At 34.8% G+C, this 27,157-nt stretch overlaps 1 protein-coding gene across 12 annotated transcripts in view; it reads right to left on the reverse strand.

Annotated features, from left to right (window-relative positions):
- ADGRB3 (adhesion G protein-coupled receptor B3) overlaps positions 1-27,157 on the reverse strand; it is a 445,420-nt gene that overhangs the window by 164,201 nt on the left and 254,062 nt on the right. For all 12 annotated transcript variants that reach the window (XM_063152986.1, XM_063152987.1, XM_063152982.1 and 9 more), the window contains 4 exons: positions 25,010-25,156; positions 24,211-24,286; positions 15,309-15,411; positions 9,368-9,411 (listed from right to left, as the gene is read on the reverse strand). In XM_063152986.1, the coding sequence (XP_063009056.1) occupies positions 9,368-9,411; positions 15,309-15,411; positions 24,211-24,286; positions 25,010-25,156 (370 nt within the window). The remainder of the gene's footprint in view (positions 1-9,367; positions 9,412-15,308; positions 15,412-24,210; positions 24,287-25,009; positions 25,157-27,157) is intronic.

Raw genomic sequence — 27,157 nt, forward strand, 5'->3', positions numbered from 1 at the left:
GCTCTATATTTCAATCAAAATTGAAATTGTGACTAACTATAAACCTAAAGGATTTGGTTTTAAGTCTGGTCAAAATAATGAACGCTTTACAGGCTAAGCATACAAATATATCAGATTCATTATAAGAAGTGATATTATTTTTCTAGTTCTCTATTGCTCTACATGTCAGTACATGAAATCCCTTAATTATTGCCATTCATGTTGATAGAATGACTCCTGGATTTGTGTCAATACCTGCAGTGTGATTCTAGTTCTATTTTCCAAATCCATTTTTAAGCCTGAGCCATCTAAGGATCTATTAGTAAACTTGACATCGGGATCATATTCATGTTAAGTCATGAACTGACAGTCACTTGATGACATTTTGATTCATGTTTTTGTCACATGCAGAGATATTTTGCTTTGCTTCCATAGTTATGGGTAGATGGAACAGAAAAGATAACCACTGGAAATTGCATCATTAGTATAACATGTAGCATCAAGAATTATAACTACAGCCTGTGAAATTTAGAATTATATTATGTACTCCATTACTTTGAATAATAGCACGATTGCAGAATGTTATTTCCAGCACATGCACTTGAATGTATATGTATATTACATTTCATTAACTAGCTATACAGGAAATTTCTCTCACTCAACATTATCAGGGAAGATGATGACAACATTAAAAAACCATCACAACTACACCATGCTTTCAGCTAAAAATCTATTTAGCCATAATCTAGCAGCTATTCAACACAACAATTTTGGTTTTTCTGTGAAATTGCTTTGCTTGGAGCTCTTCATCTAGCATATTACCTTCCATTTAAACTCACTTAAATCCTGATATACATTTGTATTATTCTCATTAAGGTCTGGCCACCCTGCATAGCTTAAGCTTAATAAAAGATCTTCTATTCAAATAGATAAGTTGTACAAATATTGTCCCTGCAATCTTTAAATAATTTAGAATTCAAACTGATAAACCCAGAAACATTATTTTTATCCTTGTTTCTAGTAATTTCAGTTTTATGGCTAATCCAATTCATATCAGATATATTCCTTTAATCAAAGGCCACTTTATCAAATGCAACATTGCCCTCAAATGTTTCTGTTTTAAAGGAATTAAACCAGCCTAGCTTATGGGAGAGAATGGTAAGTTGAGTTGCATTCTCACTAAGTAGAACTGGATTGAATTAACTACAGTAAAAATATAGTTTATGGTAAACGTCCTCCATGTATAATCTGTCATAAATTGTAAGATAAATATGAGTTGATATATACACATGTTATGCATTCTCTGTGCTGAGACAGAGTACATGGTGAAGTAGTTTTATTTAATGATTTGATGTTCTTTTGATCTGTTTATCTGGTATATGCCAAAGAATTGCTTATACAGGATGAGCTTTACCAAAGGGGAAAAAAAAATGGAATGGAAGCATGGATAACTAAGGGAGAATCAACAAAAAGACATCAAGAAAACAGGGTATTTTATCTTAGATTTTGTAACATGATGCAAGTGCATAGCTACTAATTTACTAATATTTCAATATATTTTCCTGAATATCGGGATGCCTCAAAGCCTGAAAATCTTAAACCTGTCTTTTTTATCCACTCTACACTGAATTTCTTGTCAAGATTCAAATTCTGAAAACATGACTCTCAAAAACAACTCTATATTTTAAACAACAACGGCTTCTGGGAATAACCCACAGGAAATTTTTGTTTTTGAAAGATTTTTTTTTTTAACCAAATAAGCCTTTTTAAAATTTTTAGATTGAATACTGACCAGATTTTGTCAGGGAGGACATACACACTGATTGACGTCATGAACAGGCACGTGAAGTTCTTTGCTTCCCTCTAGTGACTGCTCCAGGAAGAGATTTAACTCAATCTGCTCATTTTACTCAACTTTGGCTCAGAGATTCAGCAAAAGATTAATTTTGTGTAAAGACATGTGAGAGGTCGGTGAGATGCTGATACAGCATTAGAACGTGTATATTTGTGATAGAGATTGGTAACATATGGCAGATTTACACTGGACATGTGTTTGGTTTTGATGTAGTTTTTATGGTTTTATCAGGCAGAGATAAAATTTCAATGTTGACAATTCAAAAACAACTGATAGAGTTGGAAGATGACCTCTAAGACGAATTTTTAAAACATAATTTCAAATATTTATTTAAGGTCATTTTGCCAAAAAACACTTGTAGTAAGACAGACCAGACTCAATGAATTACATGATGTTTGATTTACCAGAGGGATTACTTAGTAATTCAGGAGAATTAGATATACACATTTTCAAGTAAAGACAAGCAAACTTACACTCTGCAAGTGTTAAAAACCACATTGCATGATATTGTATTATATTTTCCTTATCATATTACTACGACTACCTATATTTATACCAGCTGTAATTCTGTTTTGTTGGTTTTTTTTTTTTGTACTGACTGCAAATAAATTTAAAAGTAACAAATAATATGATTTACTTCCAAGCAATTTCATGCACATGATCTGTACCCCTATTTTCAAAGGAATAGGGGCACAGTTCTTCTCACATGGATAAGCAAATATTCCCCAGATTATTCAACGTCTTTGGTGGCATAAGCAGGTTTTATTTTTATTTAATGATGGTATAATACAAGGACCTTTAGTGCTTCTGCATTACTTCTGTAGCCTAAACAGAGCTAAATTCTCCAAAACAGACGACAGTCCTGAGATCATCAGAATGAATGGGGGGGGGGGGGGGGGGGAAGAAAGAGCAATATCATTATAAAACTATTCAAACTTCAGAGATCTGCTTCATGGCAGGAGAATGATATTGGCTTTGAGAAGAGGTGGGGAACATTGTCACATAGGACTCAGGAATTTGGAACTCTACCATCAGTGAACTTGGATGAACAGCTTTGCTTTCATCATGCTCTGGTTTCCCCTACATGTAAACCAGGGAGAATGGTATGAACTTCTGTGTTAAATTGCATTTAAATTTGCAGGTGTAAAAACTTTTAAGAGGTACATGACATAAATGAGAAAGGTTGCTAAACTTTTGCAGTTTCAATTTGCTATTTTGTACTTTTGAAAGCTGTACTATTTGGTACACATTGTTTCCTTCTACAAGTCAGCCCAAGGCCAGCATCATGGAGGATCTCCAGATCGTGTTTTCTGCATTTCTTGGTGAAGTTTCATTAAGAAAAAAACAATTGCATTTTATTTGACTTAGTAAGATACATGAATTTTTCTGAAAACCTAGATACAAAACCAAAATATGACTGATTTTTTCCTGTAGTGAAGTGTATTCAAACTGCTCAATTATCTTTTGTCCTCATTATGCACTAAAAATCTGTCAAAAGTCCAATTATAATTTCTAAATTTGATTATGAAGATACAATCACTGGTTCTTTTTAGTTACAGTCCAGAATTTAAATTGCCTGATATTACAAGAAAACACTATTTTTAGTTTGTGAAAAGTCTACATTTACATAACAGCAATAAATAGCAATTGAATTCTCAACAAATGGAGTTGATTAATCACCCTGTAAGAATTAAAAAGTGAACTTATTATCAGGAATTAATTTGATTTCTTTTTTTTTGTTATAAGTCAGTACACCATGTAAGCTCTGTTCATGGCCGTGTAGGTGTTGGTGAAGAGCAGTGTTATAAAAAAAGTACTAAATTATAAATTCCTCCCATATATAATGATTCATTTTGTGTGACTTAAGCAAAGAAAATTTTGGTCTGACTCTTTTTCGACATAAAGAAACTCCATTTATATTGTGCAATATTTCAGAATTAATTTTCTACATTACAGCATAATCTTAACAGTTTGTGAATTTAAAAGTTTTTAAATTTAGGTCTTACATGGCTTGCATGGTTCTCCACTTGATCTGATCTGATTCAAATCAGTCAAAGCCTTTTGGTTGTCTGCAAAGGAGTTTGGATCAGGTTTTTCATCTCATACTGTTTTAATGAAATAGAACATGATTCTGTGAAGTGTTCCAAGTCTTTATGCAGGACTCTCAGGAATAAAATGTGTAGGGTGCTGTTACACAGGTTCCAGTATGGAAAGTTCTTCATAAAAACAGGAGTTCCAGGAGGCATTTATCTTTCAACTTCATTAATGAACATAAGCATAGAAATTAACATAGAAAGAGAATTTTCTGCCTTGAAAAATGTGCCAGGAGTAAAGTTTCACTGTAAAGCTGGACCAACAAGACTGACTGCAGTCAGTGGAAGAATCAAAGCTTTATCTGGCATGTACTGCCAAACTATACTTACTGTCATTCAACTTCCTCAATATCTTTCTGGGGACAAAAGCAATATGACTGTGAACTAACATAAAGTAAGGAGAGGGGAAAGGCTACTATTAATATTTTCAGAAGAAAATTCTGACTTAGGATATTCTAATGATTTGATGATTAGTTTGACACATTTTGAAAAAAGTTATTAAGAGTTGCCAAACCTATTTTCAAAGGTTTAAAGGCTAGGACAAAAAAAAAAAAAAAAAAAAGCCTAAACCTTTAGTGGTCCATGGTGCTAGTTTTAAAAATCAAAGTGGAGAGGAGAGAGACATAGCAGATCGGTGTTCCCTGTAAATTTTACCACCAGGCAACAAAATGCATAAGTTTTTTGTTGGTGTGCATACAAGTTTACATTGAAAAGCTGAGTTGCAGAAAATTAGCTGGTAGATTCTCATTTATTGGACTATTTCTTCAGACTGGTATCCAGGGACAACGGGAGAAAAAAAAATTAAAAGCCGTAGGGGATAATTAAAAAAAAAGTAATTGTACACTTTTTTTAACCCTCTTTAATGGAGGATGCTAAAATATGTCTAGAGTGTAATCAAAAAGTTATATAAATGTATGCATTTTGTCATTTTGCATATATGGGTATTCATACTTTCATATAGCTTAAGGGTAGAAAATCTAAGCCCCTGCCCATGGAAACTTGCATAGCAATATGGAAAAAAAATAGAGCAGATGTACCGCTTGTCCTAATCTGAAACTGAACCAGGTCAAAATTCTTGAAATATTAAAAATTTCAGCTAATTACATTGTACTTCTTCCAACTGTATAGTCAGCAGGCACAAGCTATTATGAGCGCACATATGGTCAAATAAAACACTGCCATACTGCTATAACACCCTTCTGCAGCAACTGGCAGAGAGAGCTTCAGAATACTAAAGCCCTTTCCTTACCCAGGGCTGTGAGACGTTGTGCTGCACTGCATACAGATGTGGAGAACATCAGCAACAACTGACTCTGTCCTGTGGAGAGCACGTGTGCCCACATTATGTCCAACACATTTCTAAAAGAACAAACACCAGCTGCACTACTTTGCTGCTCAGTTGGTGACTCTAGAAACTGCCATGTGAGATATTCCTTCCACTCTGTGGCCCAACACATCTACCCCACCTTCCCTGCCCTCACTGCAGCGGTGATAGCTGAGGGTTGCATGTGAGGGAGGTACTTCTCACATTCAGAACTGTGGCACCTTTCCAGCCTCCTACTGTGTTTTGAATTCTGCACCTGATTCAAGATTCCAGGGGCTGGGTCCTCTAAGACAAATAACTGATTTTGTCAGGCCAAACTTTCAAGATGCTAGAGATCCATTGTGCTTCTTTTGACTGGAGTAGAATTGATTGTCTTCACAGTGGCTACTATGGAGTAATGTTTTGGATTTGTGCTGAACACGGGCTTGATAATATAGAGATGTTTTTGTTACTGCTGAGCAGGGCTTACACAGAGCCAAGGCGTTCTCTGCTTTTTGTGCTGCCATGCTGGTGAGGAGGCTGGGAGTGTTTGGGAGGCTGGGAGGAGACACAGCCAGGACAGGTGACCCAACTGTAGGCTGAGGCTGTTTTTGCTGTTTCCCTATCCTTTCTTGTTTTTCTCTCCAGAAAGCTGGGAAGGACAAAGAAAAGCTTTCAAGTTTTGTTCCAACTTAAAATCTTTAAAATCACTTCTGTCGTGCTAGTACCTGACCAACTCCTTTCCCTTCTCTTTGTGGACTGAGACTCTTGAACTAATGGATCACAAACAGTTCCTGACAGTGGGGATTGTTTGCTCATGCTAGGTAATGCAAAGAGAAAAGACACAACTGTTTCTGATTTTTTTTTGATTGATTGGTTTAAGAAACTTAATTGTTTCTCCTTAAGAGTGTTAAGTAAAAATAGTCCAAGAATTTTCCTATGAACTAGATGGAGAAGCATTCAGGATCCTGAGATTTTACTGAAGGCAACATCTGAATACATTTTCTGAAATGAGTAGGTGAAGTTATCACTCATTTCTGAGGGGGAAAAATCACCACTTACATACAACTGGTGCTACCAGCTTTGTGTAGGGAAGCTGGAAATATCAAAGGAAGCACCAGAAATCATAAAAAAGCCTGGTTTCAATCACCACAGAGAGATGTGCCCTATATTTTGGGATAATAAACTGAAATAAAATGTTGCATTATTGCATTGATTTTAATACATGACATATTATTTTGTTCTTTAGTTCCATTGTCTGGATGTTGCACACACATTTGACTAGATGCCTACAGAAGGGGCACAAGGCTGCCAGCTTGATAAATGGGCATTCTTATAAAACATAATCAGAGGGAAGAATCACCAAATCTCATAGAAAGAACAGATGAAAAATACTTTTACTGAAGTAAGGATGACAAAATTGTCACAGACATCAATGGCAGTAGAATAAGTTTGATGATCTGGTGTGATTAAACATCTCAGAGATCCAGAACTTTCTTCAAGGATGGAAGTTAGAGAACTGTAATCATTATTCAATCTCCTGAAATCATGTCCAAATCCAGGTAGATAAAGCCTTCCTTGCTGCTGGAGAAGTATTAAACTGACAAGATCAGTGGAAGGAGTATCATTTACCAAATGTGAATTTCCAATGCAGATAAAGGTGTGGGAGAAGTGGCTAAAAAGGTGGAAAAACCCATTAGAGGTTGCTGCTGGCTGGATACCAATGATAAAAGCAAATACAGTTTTCATCTGAAAACCACTTAATTTAAAATACCTGACTCATGACAGACTATTGATTAGTTAAGCACCCTCAGCTAAAGTAGACTACTTTTTGTTGGGTTTATTCCAAAACGCTTGCCAAGTCCTGGTTATGCAAAAATTATCCCGTTTGGAAGGACAAGAGTACATCACAGCTCTCTAGGATTTGCAATGTGAATTAGGCTATTAATCCATCAAATCCAGTTGCCTGCTGGTGAAGACAACTAATTCCTGAAGCTTAGAAAAAGTAGAAAAATAAAAGAAAACCAAGCCACCAAAAACCCAACATAATCATGAGCACCTAACTAGTTGTATAGTCCTCTACATATTTATTTGTTTAGATTTATAAGTGATCGAAATTGACTCAGCATTATAGAGCTTTCATAATTTAAAAACTCACAGTGTCAAAGTACAAATTCTGAAATATTCCTAACCAAATACAATACAAATAAAATGGTCCAAATGAAAAAGGAAACAAAATAATAAAAATGACGAAAATGTATTTTGAATAAGCTAAGAGATATTCTCCAAAGGGATGGACGAAAAAAGTAGAAGTTTGCTCTTGCTCTTGCACATTCTGATAAGAGCTAATGTCACATTCTCAAAAAATATCACACATACATTTTCAAAAGAAGTGACACTGGTGTCCGTGCAGACCTTGCTGCATCACATCTTATTGGGAAAATTTCAGGGTTCAAATCACTTTAAAAAAATGGAAAAGTCTCCAAGAATTCCCCCAGTCTTCATATTTTCTAACATATTCAATATCTAATATTAAATAATATGCCTAGAAAAGATATCCTTCAGAACACAAAAGCACACGTTTCTCCCTCAAAACCTCAGACTATTTTATGTAAGCTTTATGTGAATTTTAGATGTTTCACAAGTTTACTTTTCAATCTAGATTCCAAATCATATTGAAAGCAGTACATATATGTAGCACTGAACTTCTCCATAAAAAATACTAAGAGAAATGCAAAACAAGTGGCAAGTACAAAATGCATTTGTTTGCAACTACTTCACACATTCCTCCCAAATACCTGAATAAAATATTTTAATCACATTGTTAAATATGCAGCATGGTGTTGGAGGTTTTTTTAGCAGTCTAATTATACTCAAATGTGCCTTTGACATTCTGGACTGGAACAGTGAAATCAGAGCATGTGCTCTAAATACACAGTACTGAAAGTAACCCATATAAAAAATTATAAACAAAGCACTGTATCACTCATGTATAAGCAAAATACTGTGAAGAGAAAACAAAGAATGTGGTCCAAATCTTTTGCATTTTATGTGCTCCTAATAATGCATAATAGGAAGTATGTACTTCATTCCACAGATTTAATGGAAATTAAATACTGTGATGTTACTGGCAAATTATGATTCTTTGTAGAGGCACAGACCATGGTACTACTTGTATTTGGAAAGATTTCTAGTATCATGTCCAAAGTTTCACATTTCTGTACTATAATGCTGTTTCTCAGCCCTCGGTGTGCTGGTGTAAATCCAAGCTCAAGGATAAAAACACTCACAAAATCACAAAAATCATGCAATTCTAACACTGTAGACAAGTCTGTATTATAAGACATATAAAATATACCTGGATAAGAAGTACAACATCACCTTTAAAAAACAATAACCTGGCAACCATATAGGGATCCTTCTTGAAACACCTAATCTGCATTGATGCAAAGTTCATCTTGACCTTAATGGGAAATTTACTGTGAAAGATTAACGCAGCAAATTACAACTGCACAAGCTTGGGATCAATTTTAAACCACAACTGGATTTTACCAATTTGCTTTCTTAGAGCAACATTATATTTTTTGCTACAGAAGGGAAAGAGATATTTATTTTTTGCTATAGAAGGGAAACAATTTTATCGACTAAAAAATGTAGAAGACTAATAGTAAGATTTCACTGCTTAGTATACAGCTATTAGTTAATGAACTTAAATGAAAATTTGAGCCTACTAAAATGAAGATTGCTGTGGGGATCACACTTGAAAATTGTATTTCCCCCTGCAGTAACAGAAATGGGAGTCTTTCTTAATTATTTGTCTCATCGTTTACCCACTTGCCTGTTGCTCAGCAACTACCATGAAGGAACTACAGTCCTTAGCCATTCTAATTTTAACCTTGAGAAAGCAAAATAAAATTACTATGTGAATAGTCTCTTTCTGGTGATATATTGCAATATTTCAGTTTTTATAACTGCATAAAGGAAACCAAGTGAATGGAGAATTCAGTACTTCCACTCTGTCAAAGGTTCACTTTCTCTGTCCTTGTATCAACCCGTTTACTGACCAACTATTTAAATATTGTTAGGTACTTTGTAATATTTGAGCTGTAGCAATAGAAGCAAAAATCTGTCACTTACATTCTTGAATCATCCCACAGCACACAGTAGGGATTCAATGTGCCCTAAGAAGAAAACAAACAGATCTATTAGTTACCTGTATGCAAAAAATACTTGTCATGCTTGACCTAAAAATTTGTTTGGTTCTCCTCCTACAGGATCATCCTCATACTCTGATGAATTGATGCCAATGAAATGGCAAAAGCTTAAGGTTAATTCTTACAGAATATTTTGAAGGCACTTGAACCTCAGAGCAGAGTATATGTGCATTCTCTGCTTAGATAAGGAAAGCATAAAGTTGTTTATTTGGTATATCCTAGTGGAAGTAAAATATGAGATAATAGTTAATCTATTAGGAGATTTGACTGAACATTTCTGGTATTTTTAGAGGAAGTACTTTAGACCCCTTAGGAACTAGGATGTCAAAATCAGTAATGGTTTTAAAAAGTTTAAGCATATGTTGGGCAAAATGTACTGAGGTTGCGATTTCAGATTCCCAGAGCCCACATTCAGTGTCCAAAGGTTTTCTCAATTAGGTCCTCAATCAGCAGAGGTTTTCTCAAAATATAGGGTTTTTTTTGTTTGTGGTTGAGCTTTACAATACCAGCTCCCATCTCTTCAAAGTCTGTGGAAAATTTCTGATTTGATTTAGAACAGAATGGGAATCTAGTACTTTATTACAAATCACTGAACAATGGTGAACTTTTTGGGAAATTATCTGTAAAATTGTTCATTTTTATTTTGTTGCCTAGGAAGTGTAGAGACAAAACAAAAATTCCTTCAGAAGTACTCAAAATGGCAGCACTATATTCCTGTTCACCATAAGCATCAGATGTTCCCAGGAGTCAGAACTACATAAAAAATTATATAAAATTTGGAATAAAAATATATTTTTAAAAAATCATAAGTGATTTAGAAAAAGGTGGAATTCACTATTTGTGGATGTCAATACTAGTGATGAGTGTAGATGTAGTAGATATAAAGGTACTTTCATATAAACAAAGCACACCTTAATATTTTATTCTCAAAAATGATTTATTTATAGAAAAGTATGGCAACCTGTAAAGTAAAAATCTGTTAAATATTTAAATTATTCCATCTACCTCTTTGTCAAAGATAAAAAAGGTCCTTTTGGAGGTGCTTGTGAGAAAGGCATTTAGGGAATTTTTGAACCTCTACTTCAGTATTTTGCTGACTGCATTGAATTTTATGAGTAGAATATAAATATTTAAAACCAACATATACTTATGGCACTTTATATTTACATAGCACTGTACAAACATAAATAAAGGATGCTCCATCCCCTGAAGTATTTACAATATAAAGTAGAGGAAGGGGAAGAGGGCACAGGACAAAGCAGTGGATAATAGGGCAACTGAGATTTGGAGAGCAGGTCCTGCATCAAGTGCCAGGAGCTTTCAGGTACATTGATGGACTGAGATAGAAGGGTAAGAATTGGCAACAAAAGAATATCAGAGCAGAATTAAATTTTCTTTAAAATGTAATTTTATAAAGATTCTTAATTTGTATCGTAACTCTAAAGAAGTTTTACTTAAAATCTGATACAGCTATATGCATATTAAAACATACTTCTACAGCTGCATCATAGTAAGGCTCTGCATCTCTCAGATCTAAGACTTGCCTTTCCCAGCAATGGAAATAATACACTTCATGCTGGCTATTCCCACAATGCAAATAGAATGAATACAAAAACACTTTCAGCAAAAAATGTCCATTATAAAGAAATCTACAAAATAGAGGGGAATACAAACCTTTGCAGAAAACTGAAACACGATAAAATTGCTGTCAGATCACACACTTTACTCTCTTTGAAATGTATTCAAATGGAAAGAAAGAGTTTGTTTGGCCACTGCAGTCATTAATGAGAGATTAGGCAGAAACATGGGAAGCAGGATAAATATTACTCCTGTTGCACAAGAAGGTCTTGTGGGAGGGTTTGTTCCACCAGAAGTGGCAGCTTGTAAGGGCATAGCACCCTTTTAGGACTTCTTCCTCTTTTGATACTTGATGAAACACCCTTCAAGCACCGCAGGGACCACGAAGTGTTTGTTTCTGTATTTGCTTCTTTGCCTTTAATCTGTTGCTCCCTTTTTCACAGCCCTTCTGAGGTACCTCTAGGCAATGTGGCATTGCTGCTGTAGGGCTGCCCCCATCAGCCATGGCTGTCTGTGAGGGCAGTGCTCTTACCAGCTAATTCCCCAGCTGTACCTAAGGAAGCAGCTGCTGTGTTCATTAGTGTTTCCAACTGCTGTAGCATTGATTTGTACACTACAGTACATTATCTGGATATCTCAAAAATGTGTGTGAGTGTGTATGTGTATGTATCTCTGTCAGGCATATAAAACTGAACTTTTGAGATGTCACTGGCAACTCTGACAGCGATCCAGCACCGTGCCAACTGTGTTTTGTAGCCAGGGCTCTCAGTCACAATGAAAGTTTCCTGTCCTATGCTACTGCTGGCCTGTTATTGCAGTGGCCCTGGAGTAAACTTCTGTGCGGTGAGAAGGTGAGAGTTCATATTCTCTCTAGAATAAATAGGATTCCATTTGAGTTATGCATATTTTTAAAAGATTGCTTTGGTGTCCCTTTAATCAATCTACTGTAAAATGTGGCCACTATTCCTCTACATGTTCACAGTTTATAAGACCAAATACCACATTCTCTGAATCACAGATCTCATAATATTCTGAATTGAAAGGAGTCCACAAGGATCATCAAGCCCAACTCTTAAGTGAATGGCCATATGGGGATTGAAGCCACAACCTTGGTGATATTTGTTATTAGCACAATGCCCTGACCAACTGAGCAATAATGCATTGCAACCCACATTCAACTCTGGTCAGCTTTCTTTTATATTTGTATTTATTTACAAATCCAAATACCATGCAATGTATCTCAAACAGCACATGCAGTTGTGGTTCGCACTTCCTCCAAAAGATAATCCTCCAGTTTTGTTAATAAACTAGATAAAAAATTCAGACATTATTATAAATTTTGAATAAATTGGTATTTTAAGCCTGATTTTAATTAACCATATTAACTCTTTTAAAATTATCCATTTGCCCAATATTTTTTCATAATATCTTATCTACTTGATTTAGGCAATAGATAAGGAGGTGAAAGAACAAATGTGTGGATATACTCCTATGTACTAGTAGGCATGCTCTACAAAATGCTTAAAATATCATCATTAAATTAATTTGCAAACAAACTGTTCTGAATAAATGAACAGCATTTGTAAGAACAAAGGTTTGGAAAGAACAAATATAATACTGAGACATTAAAAAAAATCAGATGAAAGAGAACATATTTTCTCTTTAATAATTAATCTATTTAACTGACATAATGTTTAATCTATGAGCCAATAATGTATAATGTTCCAATATTAAAGATATTTTAACAATGGTTTTATCTTGATGTATGTACATGAAACTCATTCTATGGAAATATATTATAATAGAATAAATCCTTACTTTCAGCTGAAAAAATTACAGCAAAGAATTGGATTCTAAAGGAATAGTCAAATTTAAAAATTATTATTTCTGTGCATCTTCAGCCTTATTTCTTTAGTTCCATTTATTGAAGAAAGTTTCATTATGAAGGCTAAGTCTTGAACACAAGTGACAAAATGTTTAAAGATATTAAAATTATATAACTGATTTTGTATTCACAGATTTTCTGAAGCAATATATTGTCATTGTATCTGTCAATCCAACCTGTATATTCATATGGATTGAGATCCTACATAAATATAGCATGCATGAAAATTTGATCCAAGCACTTGATGCTTCTCTGGATTATAAGACAAAAACTGAACCAAAAAAGAGAAATTATCTGATATGTATTGGAAAGGTTATTATCATTTTGCTTTGGCAAGACACTAGCTCATACAATATTAATTAATATTCTGTTACTGAAAGATTGCCAAAGCAAAGTGACAATCAGTGTCTCTAATCTGATCTTCTGTAACAATGAAGTTTAATTTCCAAGTTTTTCAAACTTGGCAAAAACTTGCTCTGTAAATTGATCAAAGGGATTGATAAAAAAGAGTTGAAAGAGAAAGTGCTCTCTAAGAATTTTGCAGAATATCACTTTCTAGGGTGAGCAGTTCAACCTTTTATTAGACTTTTCTTGCCTGTGTTGTGCTTGTTTTATTAGCTTGTGTTTGGTCTAGAAATATTTTCAATGCTTATAAGTTTTATTTTTTTTATTTACATTGCTTATGAGTATTATTTTCTTATATAATTTTAAAACTTCTTTTCTTGCATGTGACCAAAATAATGAGAAGTTTTTTCTTACCTGTTATCCCACATGCCACCTTACCTGTTACTTTTGCAAGCAGTGATTTCAGTTTCAAAATATAAATGTCATATTCTGCAATTTGTGTAATAGCCCCTCAATCATTGTTAAAATAATTGATTATAAAATCTAGCATTGAAAATTACCATAAATTCTTCTTAATAATGGTCATAGTAAAATCAAAACAAGTAGTCTATTTCAAGGGTGATTGGTTTTTCCTCTGATGTATAGGATTAATTTGTGTTCACTTCCGCTAATATTTTGTAATATCTTTAGTAAAATATCAGACAGAAACAAAAGTTTCCTTAAAATTATGTTTCTCCTAATATAGACAATGAAATCTAGGTCTGAAGGAAAATAAAACAAAACAGAAAATTATATCTACATGTCCTAAACCATCTTATAAATAAATTGAAACAGAGAACCATAAAATCCCAAATCGACACAATTCTTCATCAATACACTTTTAGTGTTGTTGAAAGGTAATGAGTCAGCTCAGCTTATGTTCTTCTGTTCCTTTTTCTCTGCCAAACTGTCATTAAGATGCTCTTTGCATTGGTTTTTTTCTGGGAACTAAATGGCAGGTCAGAATGACCATTGATGGCAAAATAATTTTTTCTAACCTTGAGTAAAATGTTAATGAAAGATCTAGAGTTCAAAAAGTTTTCTTCATGCTTTTGACCAGACTCACTACTTCAATTTTGCTACTGAATGAAATATTTGGAATGTCTCTAGGTGAATTTTATCTATATAACCACTTAAGTAAGTAGTTTTAAACTTAAAAATTACAGCTTTAAAGATTTTTGCATATCAATACTATTTTCAAAAGTTTGAGTAACTGTCTCTTCTAACTGACTCTTTATGACTTTATTCAAAGCTAATGCTAGCTCTTAAAGCATAAACAGAGTTTATATGTTGTGCCTTCACACAAATAAGCCCCATGCTTGCTATTTAACATTATTTTCCCAGCATTGTATATGACAAAATTTTTCCACAAAAGATGCATTTTATTCTCCCAGTGAGCACTGGGAGACTGGTAAAAACAGAAAGAAAAAAAATCTTTATATTTTCATATATTTGGAAATAAAGGCCTTTTTTTTTTTTCACATTTATAACCTTTTTAATGTGAGATTAAAGCCTGAAAAGTGTAGAATTTAAATGATTGCACAAAAAAATCTCAGGCATTTATGAGGACTGTAAGCTAAATTGGAACCCAAGCATTTTTTCAGTATGCTATAATGGGTTAAGTAAAAACTGGCTTCTGTAAAATAATGAAAGAAAGGAATAAAGTGCCTGAAGAACAATTATAGCTCTGTGACCTATGCAGGGAGCAAAAGGTTAAGTAGCCAGTTCAATAATACATTTTCAATTGTAACCATGAATGCATTTAATGGAAACTATTCACTAGAAATTGCTGTTTAACAAAAACCCTCAACATTCACAAAACAGCAATTAATTTTGTTTTGTTTATATGGATGCATGAAACAAGTACACATTCCTTTCAAAGATGGCTACATTATTCCTGGGCTTAAATTTTAGAAGTTAAACTGCTTTTTATTATCTGATATTTAAAACATCACTTTTCTCTCATTTGATCTGGCAAATACTCTTGTAAAAGCATATCAACTATCCTTGTACTTACATTAGAGAGGTGGGCCAGCTCTATCTCCAGGAAAGAATCTGTAGTTTTAGGCTCAGGTCGTATAGTAACAACAATGATTTTTGAATTAACAACTGTAAAATTCCTGTAAGAAAATGCAAAAATTGAAAATTTAAGTGGTCATAAGGTTAAATGACACTTCAAATACTACATCTTAAGATTTCATCAGGTATTTTCTGTGACTTTACTTAACAAATATTAAGGGAGAATATAATTTGTTGAAAGTGGTGAAAACATTTATTTCCAACTGTACTCCACACATTGAAGACTGAAAAGCACCAATGATGCAGAACTGCAATTCCTTAAATTACTATTTATCGATTAGAAGAATGCATTGGTAACACAAAAATTCTATGCATGTTTGAGTGCATCCCATCTATACTAGACGTGTTTTATAAAAGACAGTCATTTTTCTTCCCAGGTGCTGTGCTGGGGTGTTTTCTGACCGTTAACAGTAGGACTGTGAAGATGGATGAGTGCAATGGGAGACCGTACAGTTCTGTTGATTCTGTGCTCATGAAAAAAACATACCTGTTTCCAATTCTAAAAAATTGTATTTGGTATTTGAGTGGGCAATTTCATCAGCTAAATACTGTTCAGAATTTAAACCACAATTGTGCCCTGACAGAAATCCCGCCAAAACAAATTAATTTTTTCTCGTATGTGAGATTAGATTTGGTCTTATGTTACTGTTCCAGGTTATGCAGAATAATAACTTTCTGTCAATTTTTCTAATGCATCATCAATTTATTTTTTCATCTAAAATGTGGAACGCTATGTATCTTAGCAACCTTTCAGGACAGACCTAGTAATGCCAAGGTTATGCTAATACAGCCATAAAGACATGTTGACACGTTCATGTCTGAGATCCTTGCTTCTTATGACCCCATCAGGTCTAGAATGACCATCAGTTATCAGCCTGACTGTTTCTGGTGATCATTATGGTATTTACTTTGTGTGTAATGCTGCTTTCCACACCTCACAGAAATGTCATCAAAGGATGTTACTAAAGAAGAAACAAAACAGTTTAGATCTAATTCTAATAGCATAAATATACTTTTGCTTCTGTTGTTGTTTAATTGCTTATTTTCTCTAGGGAGTTTGTATTTAGGAGAGAATTCCATTTTGCTGGATCATTGAAACAGGAATTGCCATGGCTACCGTAATAGAAACTTAGCTCAGCAGGCATTTCATTCAGCACAAGGAATGAAATTGTACTTCTGGGGCAAGGTACGAGTTCTAGTCCAATTTTACTCAGCCAAATCACATAATGTAAATATAATGGAGCTGACTTTCTATTTTACTTAATTCCTATTTCTTCACTTCGGTTAAACTTTAAATCTCACACACTATTGACAAAAATGTATCTATCAGGTTAAAATGTAAAGTTTAGCTAATTTTCAGAGCATTCTGTTGAGTTATAGTAGCTGAATATCTGTAATTATTGAAATAGAACCAACTTCCCCCAAAGTAAATAAAACTCTAAATAAATAAAATACTTTTTTTAGTATGTGATTTTTAATGTGTGATTTCTCTAACACATCATGACAAGAGAAAATGGCACTTACTATTTATCCAGAGATTACATCAATTTTGGAAATTCATGCAAACTGTATGTATGTATTGTAAATACTGCTACTTCAGTACTTTTTTACAGTCAGTCTTTGTGATTTAAAATGTTTTCCTTGGTCTATCGTCTTCTTTTGGTACAGTTCTAACAGTTCTGGGGTGAGATCTGAAGGCACATCTAAGCACCTGGTTTTTAACTTCAGTATATTCATTTTACCTCAGTATCATTAAAACTCTACCAATCCCCTTACATTCACAAGAGCCCCTAGCAAACTGTTTCACAAGAAAATAAATATAAGTCCCTACATCACTGTGAAATGAAAACTGCATCCCTCATTGCTGCCCTGTCTGGGCTGAATGCCTACTTGCATATTTCATATTTAACTGCTTGGACAGTCCCTGGAAGAATACAGTCTGTCAAGTACATTCTAAAGTACATTCTAAACCCAGCATATTAAGATGCCTCTAAATTAAATCTCAAAGCTTTGTAGTAAAAAAAAATTCAAAAATTTGAAGAAAATCTCAAAACCACTGGTGCAGTGTCACTGCTATCTCTGTTGAACATATTTTTTGTATAAAACAGCCTAGTTTTGAGAACACTTATCCAGGAATTTAAGTAATCAGCTTTTACAAAATGTCCTTGGACATTTTAGCTTCAGTCCCTCTAATGTTGCGAATGACATAGAATGGGGATGATCCATCTCACACTTGGGAAAGTGCATTATATTACAGATTTTTTATACTGGAGAGTGACTCCACCATTAAGCTCCTTCTCCTTCATCAAAAATAATCTAAAATTCGATGTAAATGAGAAATGAAATTTTACAGGATGGTGCTCAGCTGACAGTCCAGAAAGACACTCATCAGGGTTAAGTTTTGAAATAAATTATTCAAAAACAATATATTAAATTTCTTGGAAACTGTGCCTGAACAAATCCTTGAAGATTCAAGATAGCAAAGTGATGGAGTAAAAGCTCAAGAAATGCTTTCAGAGCTGGTGTCCTAGAGCATTTTTCTGATGTGAGTTAATAATGATATTCATAAAAGAGTTTTTTTAATTAGGCTGTTTTCCTATCAGGGTATATACAGTTTGAGCATATTCTTTTATATAAGAGAAATCATATTGATTCTATGTGGCATGAAATTCATGTCTTCTTCTCTTTTTAGAATGAATCTGTTACTTAGGATAAATGAACTTATGAATAAGGCATGTTGTTATCCCAAGACAGCATGATCGAAGTTATAGATCAATGTGTAAAAGTTGAATGCATTACAGAAAAATTATGGATGCTAAATCTGTAATGTGATGCAACAAAAGCCTGTCTGAGGTACATCCTTAGTCCAAGAAAGCTGACCCAAAGAAATTTAAGGATCTTTTTTGGTTGTACAGCCCCTGAAGTTCAGGGTTAGAAACAATGTTTCAAATGGGGGGAAAGAACATTTCAGTCAAAAAAATTTTAGCAAGAAATTTGTGGTGGCTGTTTTAGTGATGAAAAAAAGCCTCTTGATACAGCAAAATCATTGATTCTTTATTTGTTCTTATTTCTTACAGGAAAAGTTAAAAACTATTTTATATTATGGCAACATGCAATGATTTCTTCAGAGTGCTCAAGAGAGAAATTATAGATAATATCTTTTAGATGAGTATTGTACTGAGAATCAATTTTCTGTGAACTTAACAATAACATAAATGTGCTCAGGGGTGCAAGAGCTATGGAAATAATACTCAGTCTCGAGTTCTGAAAATATTTGATATTTCAAAATCTGCTATGAAAAAATCCGTAAGACATTACAAGAACAGTGCACTCCAGCAAAATACATTAGGAAATAGAATCAGATGAAGTTTATTTACTTGTGCACGGAAAAAAACCCCCTTCTTCCATTTTTATAAGGAAGAACCTTTTCTTTTTGTTTCCCTAAACTCTCATTTAAATACTCATGGAAAAATTCTCTGAATGTACATGTACCCGTACGATTAAACACAAGTCCAAAAACTTCTATATTAATGCAGTAGCAAGTTCCATCTCACACTGTGTTTAGTAATTTCCAGTAGACTCTATGCTAGTAAAACCAAGGAAAATCAATCACATATGGTATAATGCAGCTAATTTTGGATTTTGTGAAATATATTGTATAGGCTGCTCTAGATAATGAAATCCTCATTTTACTCACAGAACACCTGTGATGTAGCAGATTGGGATTTTGTTAGGTACTTTGGAAGATTTTTCCTAAAAATATACCGACATTTAAAAAATTGTTTGTTTGTTTATTTTTAAAAAGCAGTTCCTTGTGATGATGCAGAAGTTTGCATACCTCTGAGTGATAAAATTAAGGAATGCATTGAAATGCATGTTGTCTTTATTCTACTGGAAAGTACAACCAAATACTTTCTCTATTCCCACCCTAACTCCTGTAAAGCCAGGACTGAAATCACATGGGAACTGGTAAAGCTTTCTAGATATCCAACTGCAGCTGGTAGAAAACACCTTAGGTTATCAGGTGTAAATGATGTGGCCTTCAAACTCAATCATGAGATTATTTTACTTATTTTACCTTGGTTTAAATTTTTTTCATCTTTATTCTCACCCTTGTTATATATTTAACTGTCATTTTACTTAGAAAATCATCACATAAGATACTTATCCAGAATGTTTTTAATTCCTGTGTTGTGCACTTCTAGGCATCATATAAAAAACAAATGATATTACATTCCTTTACATCTTACAGTGTTTGCTCCATAGAGAACAATAATGCAGTGAAGCATACCATTGTGTTCAGCACTAATATGGTTATTACAATAATATTTATTACAGTTAAGCAAGATTAGTACAAAGAGTAGCTAACATAAACCTGTGCATGATATTTTTTCAATGCAAAATGTGAGCAAACTAGAGTAAACCTTTTCCAAATGCAGTGGGATATATAGAAATCTTCATTCCTTTACCCAAGCAAGTGTAAAATAATAAAAAGCAGACCATCATAAACATAACTTTAAAACCTGCACGTCAGTTCAAATTTTCACGGAGTGTAAGAACTCAACAAATTCAGCACTAACCACAGCTGCAGCTTTTTTCCCAACTTCAAGTTACAGAATCATCTAATCACCAGCATCACGTAATCACTTGGTTGGAAAAGACAACAATGATCATCAAATCCAACCTTTGATTGGTCACCACTTTGTCAACAAGACCATAGCACTAAGTGCTACATCCAGTCATTTCTTGAATACATCCAGGGCCAGGGACTCCAACACCTTCCTGGGAAGCCTATTCCAGTGCTTAAGCACCCTTTCAGTGAAGAAATTCTTCCTGATGTTCAACCTGAACCTCCCATGGCAGAGTTTGAGGCCTTTTCCTCTTGTCCTGGTGCTAACAACCTATGAGAAGAGCTGAGCTCCCACCTGGCTACAAACTCCTTCCAGGAAGTTGTAGAGAATGAAAAGAGATCCCCTGAGCCTCCTTTTCTCCAGGCTAAACAAACCTGGCTCCCTCAGCCTCTCTTCACAGGAATTGTGCTTCAAACCCTTCACCAGCTCCATTGCCCTTCTCTGGACTCGCACCTCAGCGTCCTTCTTGTAGTGAGGGGCCCAGAACTGAACACAGGATTTGAGATGGGGCCTCATCAAGGAGCGAGTCAGAGTACAAGTAGACAATCCCTGCCCTGGTTCTGCTGCTCAGACTATTGCTGATAGAGGCCAGGATGTCACTGGACTTCTTGGCCACCTGGGCACACTGATGGCTCATGTTCAGCCTGCTCTTGACCAACATCTCAAGGTCCTTTTCCACCAGGTAGGTTTCCAGCCACTCTGCCCCAGCCTGTAGTGCTGCATGAGGTTGTTCTGATCCAAGTGCAGGACCCAGCACTTGGCCTTGTTGAACATCATACATTTGGCCTCAGCCCATTGATCCCACCTGTCCATTTACCTCTGCAGAGCTTTCCTGTCCTCCAGTAGATCATGATTCAACTTAGTATCATCTGTGAACTTACTGAGGGTGCACTTGATCCCCTTATCCAGATCAATGAAGGCATTAAACAGGGATGATCACAATACTGAGCCTTGGGGAGCCCCACTAGATACTGTTCATTAACTTGAGGTAGTACCATTCCCCACCAGTCCGGGCCTGGTCATCCAAGCTAGTTTATTTCCCTGTGAAAAGAGTATCTGTCCAAGCCTTGGGCTGCCAGCTTCTCCAGGAGAATGCCATGGGAGACAGTATCAAAGGTTTTGCTGACATTCTATATGAATGAACATTAAAATATCTGAATGTGTTAAAATGCATTCAAGAGTATTGAGTATCTCCATTGACAAAAGGATTGAGGGCACCTTCAGCAAGTTTTCAGATGGCACCACAGTGTGGTTGACATCCACTGTGTGGAGGGAAGTGATGCCATCAAGAGGGAGCTTCACAGGCTTGAGAGTCAGGTCCATGCAAAACTCAGGAAGTTCAACAAAACTGATGGAAAGGTCCTGCATCTGGGCTGAAGCAATCCCTGGTATCAATACAGTCTAGAGGGTAGAGGGACTGCGAGCTGCCTGTCAAGACATACCAGAGCATTTTGTAGATGAAATATTGAACATGAGCTGGCAATGTGGGCTGCATCAAAAGAAGCATGGCCAGCAGGGTGAGGGAGGCTATTGTGTGCCTCTACTCTGCTCCTGTGAGACACCACTTAGAGTGCTTTGTCCATCTGTGAAATTCCCAGCACGAGAAATGCATGAAAGTGTTAGAGCAGGTCCAGGGGAGGGACATGAAAATGACGACAGGGTTGGAATATCTCTCCTATTCCAAAGGGAAGATTCAGAGGGCTGAGGTTTTTCATCCTGGAGAAGGCTCCATTGAACAGCTTATTGCAGGCTTTCAATTCTTCAAGGGGGCTAAGATAAAGACCGAGAACTTTTACCAATATCTGTAGTGACAGGGGCAAGGCACAAAGGTTTTAAACTGAAATGGGATAGATGTAGATTACACACAATGAAGAAAATTTTTTTTATAAGGGTGTTGACACACTGGAATAGGTTGCTTAAAGAAGCTGTGGATGTCCTGTCATTACAAGCGTTCAGAGTCAGGCTGGATGTGTCTGTGAGCAGCCTGGTCTAGTGGAAAGTGGCCCTGCCCAGAGTAGGAAGTGAGAATTACATGATCTTTTGAGGCCCCTTGCAACCCAAACCTTTCAATACTATAATTCTATGAAAAAAGTTTGAAATTGTGACTTTTTTGAGGTACTATTTTAAGGCCATGAGATCATATTTTGAAAATGACTGCCATGGGCAAAGAAATCCAGCATGATACACTTCCTGATGAGGTAAGAGATGTAAGCTTAAAAGTTTCAGTATAGCTTCATTATAAGAAATATATTTCATTAAGGAAATGCAAAGTGCTATATTCCAAACAAAGAAGAAACAAGAGGTACCTGGGCATTTATTATATTTTTATATCACAGATTAATAATTACTTTGATTCCTCATTCACATACATAAGAGAAAGTAATAGTGCTAGTTTCCTTTCCACATCTGAGAATTAGATTCAAATAATACTGAACAAATTCAGAGGCAAAGTAGGATACCTTTGTTTTTAAATTTCTAAAGACTTCATTTGTTAATAGATATCCATAGATTATTAGACCATTTTGGTAAAGTAAGTTACAAAACCTATCTGTGAACTAAAATGTACAGAGAAGTGGTTAAATTTGCAGTGTAAATAAGTAACCAGCTGAAAGCAGAACAGAGAAAAGCAAAAAATTTGGGAACAAAAAAGCACCCATAATCCATAGTGTTTACATTGCTACACTTTATGCCCCTGTTCTGCCCTTGTTCCCACTACTTGGTATGGTTTTGTTTCTAGGAAAAATTCAGTAAGGCATATCAACTTCACCTTCATAATGGATGAAATAAGAGCCCTGAAAGACTTTTCATGTAAACAAATATTCAGAATTTAAAGTTTAAACCTTTTTTTTCTATAAATTACAACTATTGACATGTGAAAGTTGAAAAGGCATGATCATAGACTGCAGTTTACAATGTAAAGATCTGAAAAGCACATGGCCGTATTGATGCTTTCCTAGGACCGGCAGATTTTTCCTAGGGTCTACCAAAAAGAAATAATCCAATAAGTCAGTTGTCATGGTTCTTTGAGTATGGGGTAAAAAAAATCTTTTACAAACATCTCTTCCTTCCTGGCTAATTTGAGAAACTGGTACAATAGATGGAAAGTGCTTGGTGACACTTCAGAAGTGGATGAGCTGTCATTTATATCATATCTTAAGCATAGATGGCCCTTGCCAGCACTTTCAGGCTTCAAGGTGTTCTGTCAGGACAACACTGCTCAAATTGTGCTCTACCTCAGAGACATTTTTGTCCCTGAATTGCAGCTCCTCATTGCACAGCACGCTGAAACTTTTCTAGGAAGTAGTTTTTAATTTACTTAGGAATTAGCCCTTTGTGTTTTCAGATAGATTGTGGCAAAAACCTCTTGCTTTTCCATTCTTTGTCTCAAATCTTGACGTTTGGACTAAGCAGAGTAGGGAAAAGTGTCCTGATGTCTTCCTTATTACTACCTGTTGTAATTATTGTGAATTAATTAGGACCTTTTGGGACACAATCTGCATGTGCTTCTTGTACTATAAAAGGGCATTAAAAGACTAGGATCATATAAAATAATATAGTATAAATGGACCATGAAATTATCATAACTGGTAATTAGAAAAGAGGAGGTGAAATATTTATTTCCAAATTGTCTTTTGGTGAGTACAGAAAGGAAACAGTGAAACAAGAGGCCTTCCTTTATCTGTATGGCCCACAAAACTGATATACTCCAGCTGTTCAACACATGCATGTCTTTTTTCTAAAACAGATCTTCTCTATAGCCCTGCTGTCAATTCTGAATACAATTTGCACTGAAAAAATATTTGGAAAACTACTGCTAGAAACTTCTGTAGAAGTAGAGCAGACAAGTTTAGTATATCAAGTTATAATGTCATGACAAGACTAACTGGACAAACAGTAGATTGAAGCACAAGTGGCCTGAGCATTAATTTACATCAATGCATATACTTCTGATCAAACATTTCTGTAATTAAGTTTAATATAGATTACATAAAATAGAAATTAAGGCAATTTGATGAAAAGGCTACTTGTATCATATAAGTAACTAAGCATGAATAAAAGATTAATACATGCATAAACATTATAAATATAATGAAAAAAATATCCAGCAGTACTAATATGCAAATAGCCTTGACTGCTTTTATTCTGACCTATAGTAGATTTATTATCCTGAAATAGTTCAATTCATATTGTATTTATGAAATTTCTTACCTCAAAGTAGGCAAAATGAGTTCTAAATTTTTGTATAGCACGGCTCCAAGTACAAATACAGTTGATTCATCTAGTTCTGAAAAGAGTAAGGAAAAACATTTTAATACTTTCTTTCCCAAGCTTTCATCAGCACGAAAACCTCTGAATAACATTTAGTTTTGCAATAGAAGTTTTATTTCAAATAAACCATAATAATTTTGAATTATCTCCTAGAAGTCTGTCATAAAAATGTAGCACAGGAGCATATCAAAAGATTTAAACCATCAAAAATCACATTTTCAAAAAATCAATCATTGCATGCTGACATCCATTCTAGTTAATTTACATTTATAATTAAACATTCTCAAAGAATGTCTGTAAATTCTCTAATGTCAGAGATCTGCACTGCAATGATATTTACGAATTGTACCTGAAGTTAGGCTAATTTGCCTGCTGAACTTCCTTTAGTAAGAGTTATGTTGGAATGAGTGTCTGCTGGAACACAGCAGCTTCAGGGGATTCAGCAGAGCTGCACTTCAGCTCACCTCATATTAAACAGATTAAATCTCGTGCACAATAACTAAGTAAAGCATTGTTTCTTTGGTGTAGAAAATAATGTCTAGGATTTATGCAGCACTTTTTGTTCAAGGTGCTGAAATTAAGCCCATTCATTTCTCTCTAGGATAAACTTATGAGTACTGTATTTCTTTTGAAGAGGAATAAAAGAACTACTCCCATATTATACAGTGATCCCATGAGACAGAGTCACAGTTGCCTTGCTAAAGCTAATGGAAAACTCACATGCTGATATGCTTTTTACCTGTTGACATAGGAGTGAAGATATTTTTTGGAATGACAACCCTGTCTTCTGAGTTTCGTGCCCAATCAACCATTCCTTTTCTTCCTTTCATGGGGAAATTGATGTCAGTTAAAACAGATGCAGCAGGAAGCTTCTGAATGCTAGCCACTAGCAAGAGAAATCATAAAATCATACAAATTTAAAATTGTGTTTCCTATGTTAAAGCATCATAGAGTGACAACAGTACAGCAATAACAAAACTTTTAATGACACATTTCAAGTAAAACACGAATTCATAGGACAATAACTGACTCAGAAAGCATAATCTTCTGTTTATTATGCAGTTCTACTATGGATTAATTGTGTGGTATTGATTGTAGCATTTGTCAGTCAGATTCTGATTAAATTTCTTAACAGGGATCATTGAATGTACCAGCTTATACCCTGAAATTCACACATAAAGACATTGTTGTGTCTTCAAAGCAAATTCTAAAATGATCAAATGTGACAATAAAAGTAAGAGGATGCTTAAAATTGCTTTGGGAAACATAACTTCTAGATACAGGCTAATGAAGCACTATAAGAACTTTTATCCTCTACACAGGCATAATTTCAAGATAGATATATTAAGGAGATTAACATATTAAAAGACCTTGTTGTTTTCATACAAAGTAAAGTAGAACAGTGTAGCACCTACTTTTTTTTTCTTGAAAGAATAATCTCCATTCTGAGCTCATAATTTTTCCACCTAAAAAACCCTAATACCCAAACAACACCAGTGTTATGTCTATAACAGATATATCAAGACAGAAGAAATAGGTCAAATCTAATAATAGTCAGTTTGGAATTTGGTTTACTCATTCTGTTTTTTCCCCTATTTTCTAACTCAACTATCGCCTGGAAATCTATTTCAGCTTTGCCGTGAAATCTAAGTACAACTCCATGGCAACACAGTCAGTGTCTAGTAAGACTCAAACTACTTTAAAGGAATTGACAGGGCTGCAAGTGTTTACATACAGTCAGAGAGATGACAAACACCACATTTGGAGCCTAGCTCCATTCTTAATGTAAGCCACATTGATGGACATTTCCTGCGCAATGCCCTTCCTAATCAATTTATGGAGAGGCTAATGTAGGTGAGAGAGTTTGGATATCAGGACTATACTTTGATCTGCATAATGATTTCACTGCAAGGACTCTGCAAGGGGGTAAAACATAAATACAGTGGGGGACAGCTGTAAAAACAAGCAGAACAGCAAAATTAAAGTAGAAAAGCATTAGGTGTCTCATCAGAACTTTTTATTTGGAAGAAAACTGTGATTCAAATCCAATAGAAGTGTAAAATTACAAAATTAACAATATTAACTCTACAAATATATTCCTTAATAACTACCTCTTATTTTCAGACTGGTTATGTATACAGAATCGCATTAATGAGGTGGTACTTCAGGTTGGTTCAAACTTTCCATTATAAAACTATCAGGGCTTTATAATGGCAGTTACAATCCCCTCCAGGCTGCAATTGCCAAATCCATTCCCAGAACTAAGGGGGATGCTTAGTCTTGTGAATTTTCAGGTGGTGTGTGGAGGGAATAGAGTTCAGGTGTTTCAGAATTACTGGGGCATAAAATGGATTGGGTGCTTTCACATGCAATCAGTGGTTATACAGAATGTATTAACATTGTAAAAATAGATTTTTTCCATTAGCTCTTAAAATTTAAAAATAATTTTATTTTTCTCATAAATAAAATTAAACTAACAGTTATTAAGTTTTCAAAATTAAATACAGCCTGTATAAGACAATACTAGGCTGGTTTTTTATTTGCACAGTATTTATTGGTGCTTCTACATATCTAGCTATCTATCTAATTAGATAGTAGAGTCTTAATATTTCATCCCCGTTTGGGATGACAGTTCCCTTTATTGAAATAGGAAATCAATGTTATTCAATGGAATTCACTCTGCAAAACAGAAAACCACTTTAGGACTGGATAAATGGTGAGGGCCTAGGATAGTTCTTTCTGTACTCTGTCTCTCTCTGTATTTTAAATAGGGCCATTTATCATGGCACCTAAACAATACTCAGAACCAAAAATTCCAAAATATTTGTTATTGTTTAGGTGATGAATAACAAAAGCAAAGCATAAAACCTAAAACTTTGACTTATAG

This window comes from Melospiza melodia, chromosome 3, assembly GCF_035770615.1.
Source record: "Melospiza melodia melodia isolate bMelMel2 chromosome 3, bMelMel2.pri, whole genome shotgun sequence".
Taxonomy (NCBI): Eukaryota; Metazoa; Chordata; class Aves; order Passeriformes; family Passerellidae; genus Melospiza; species Melospiza melodia.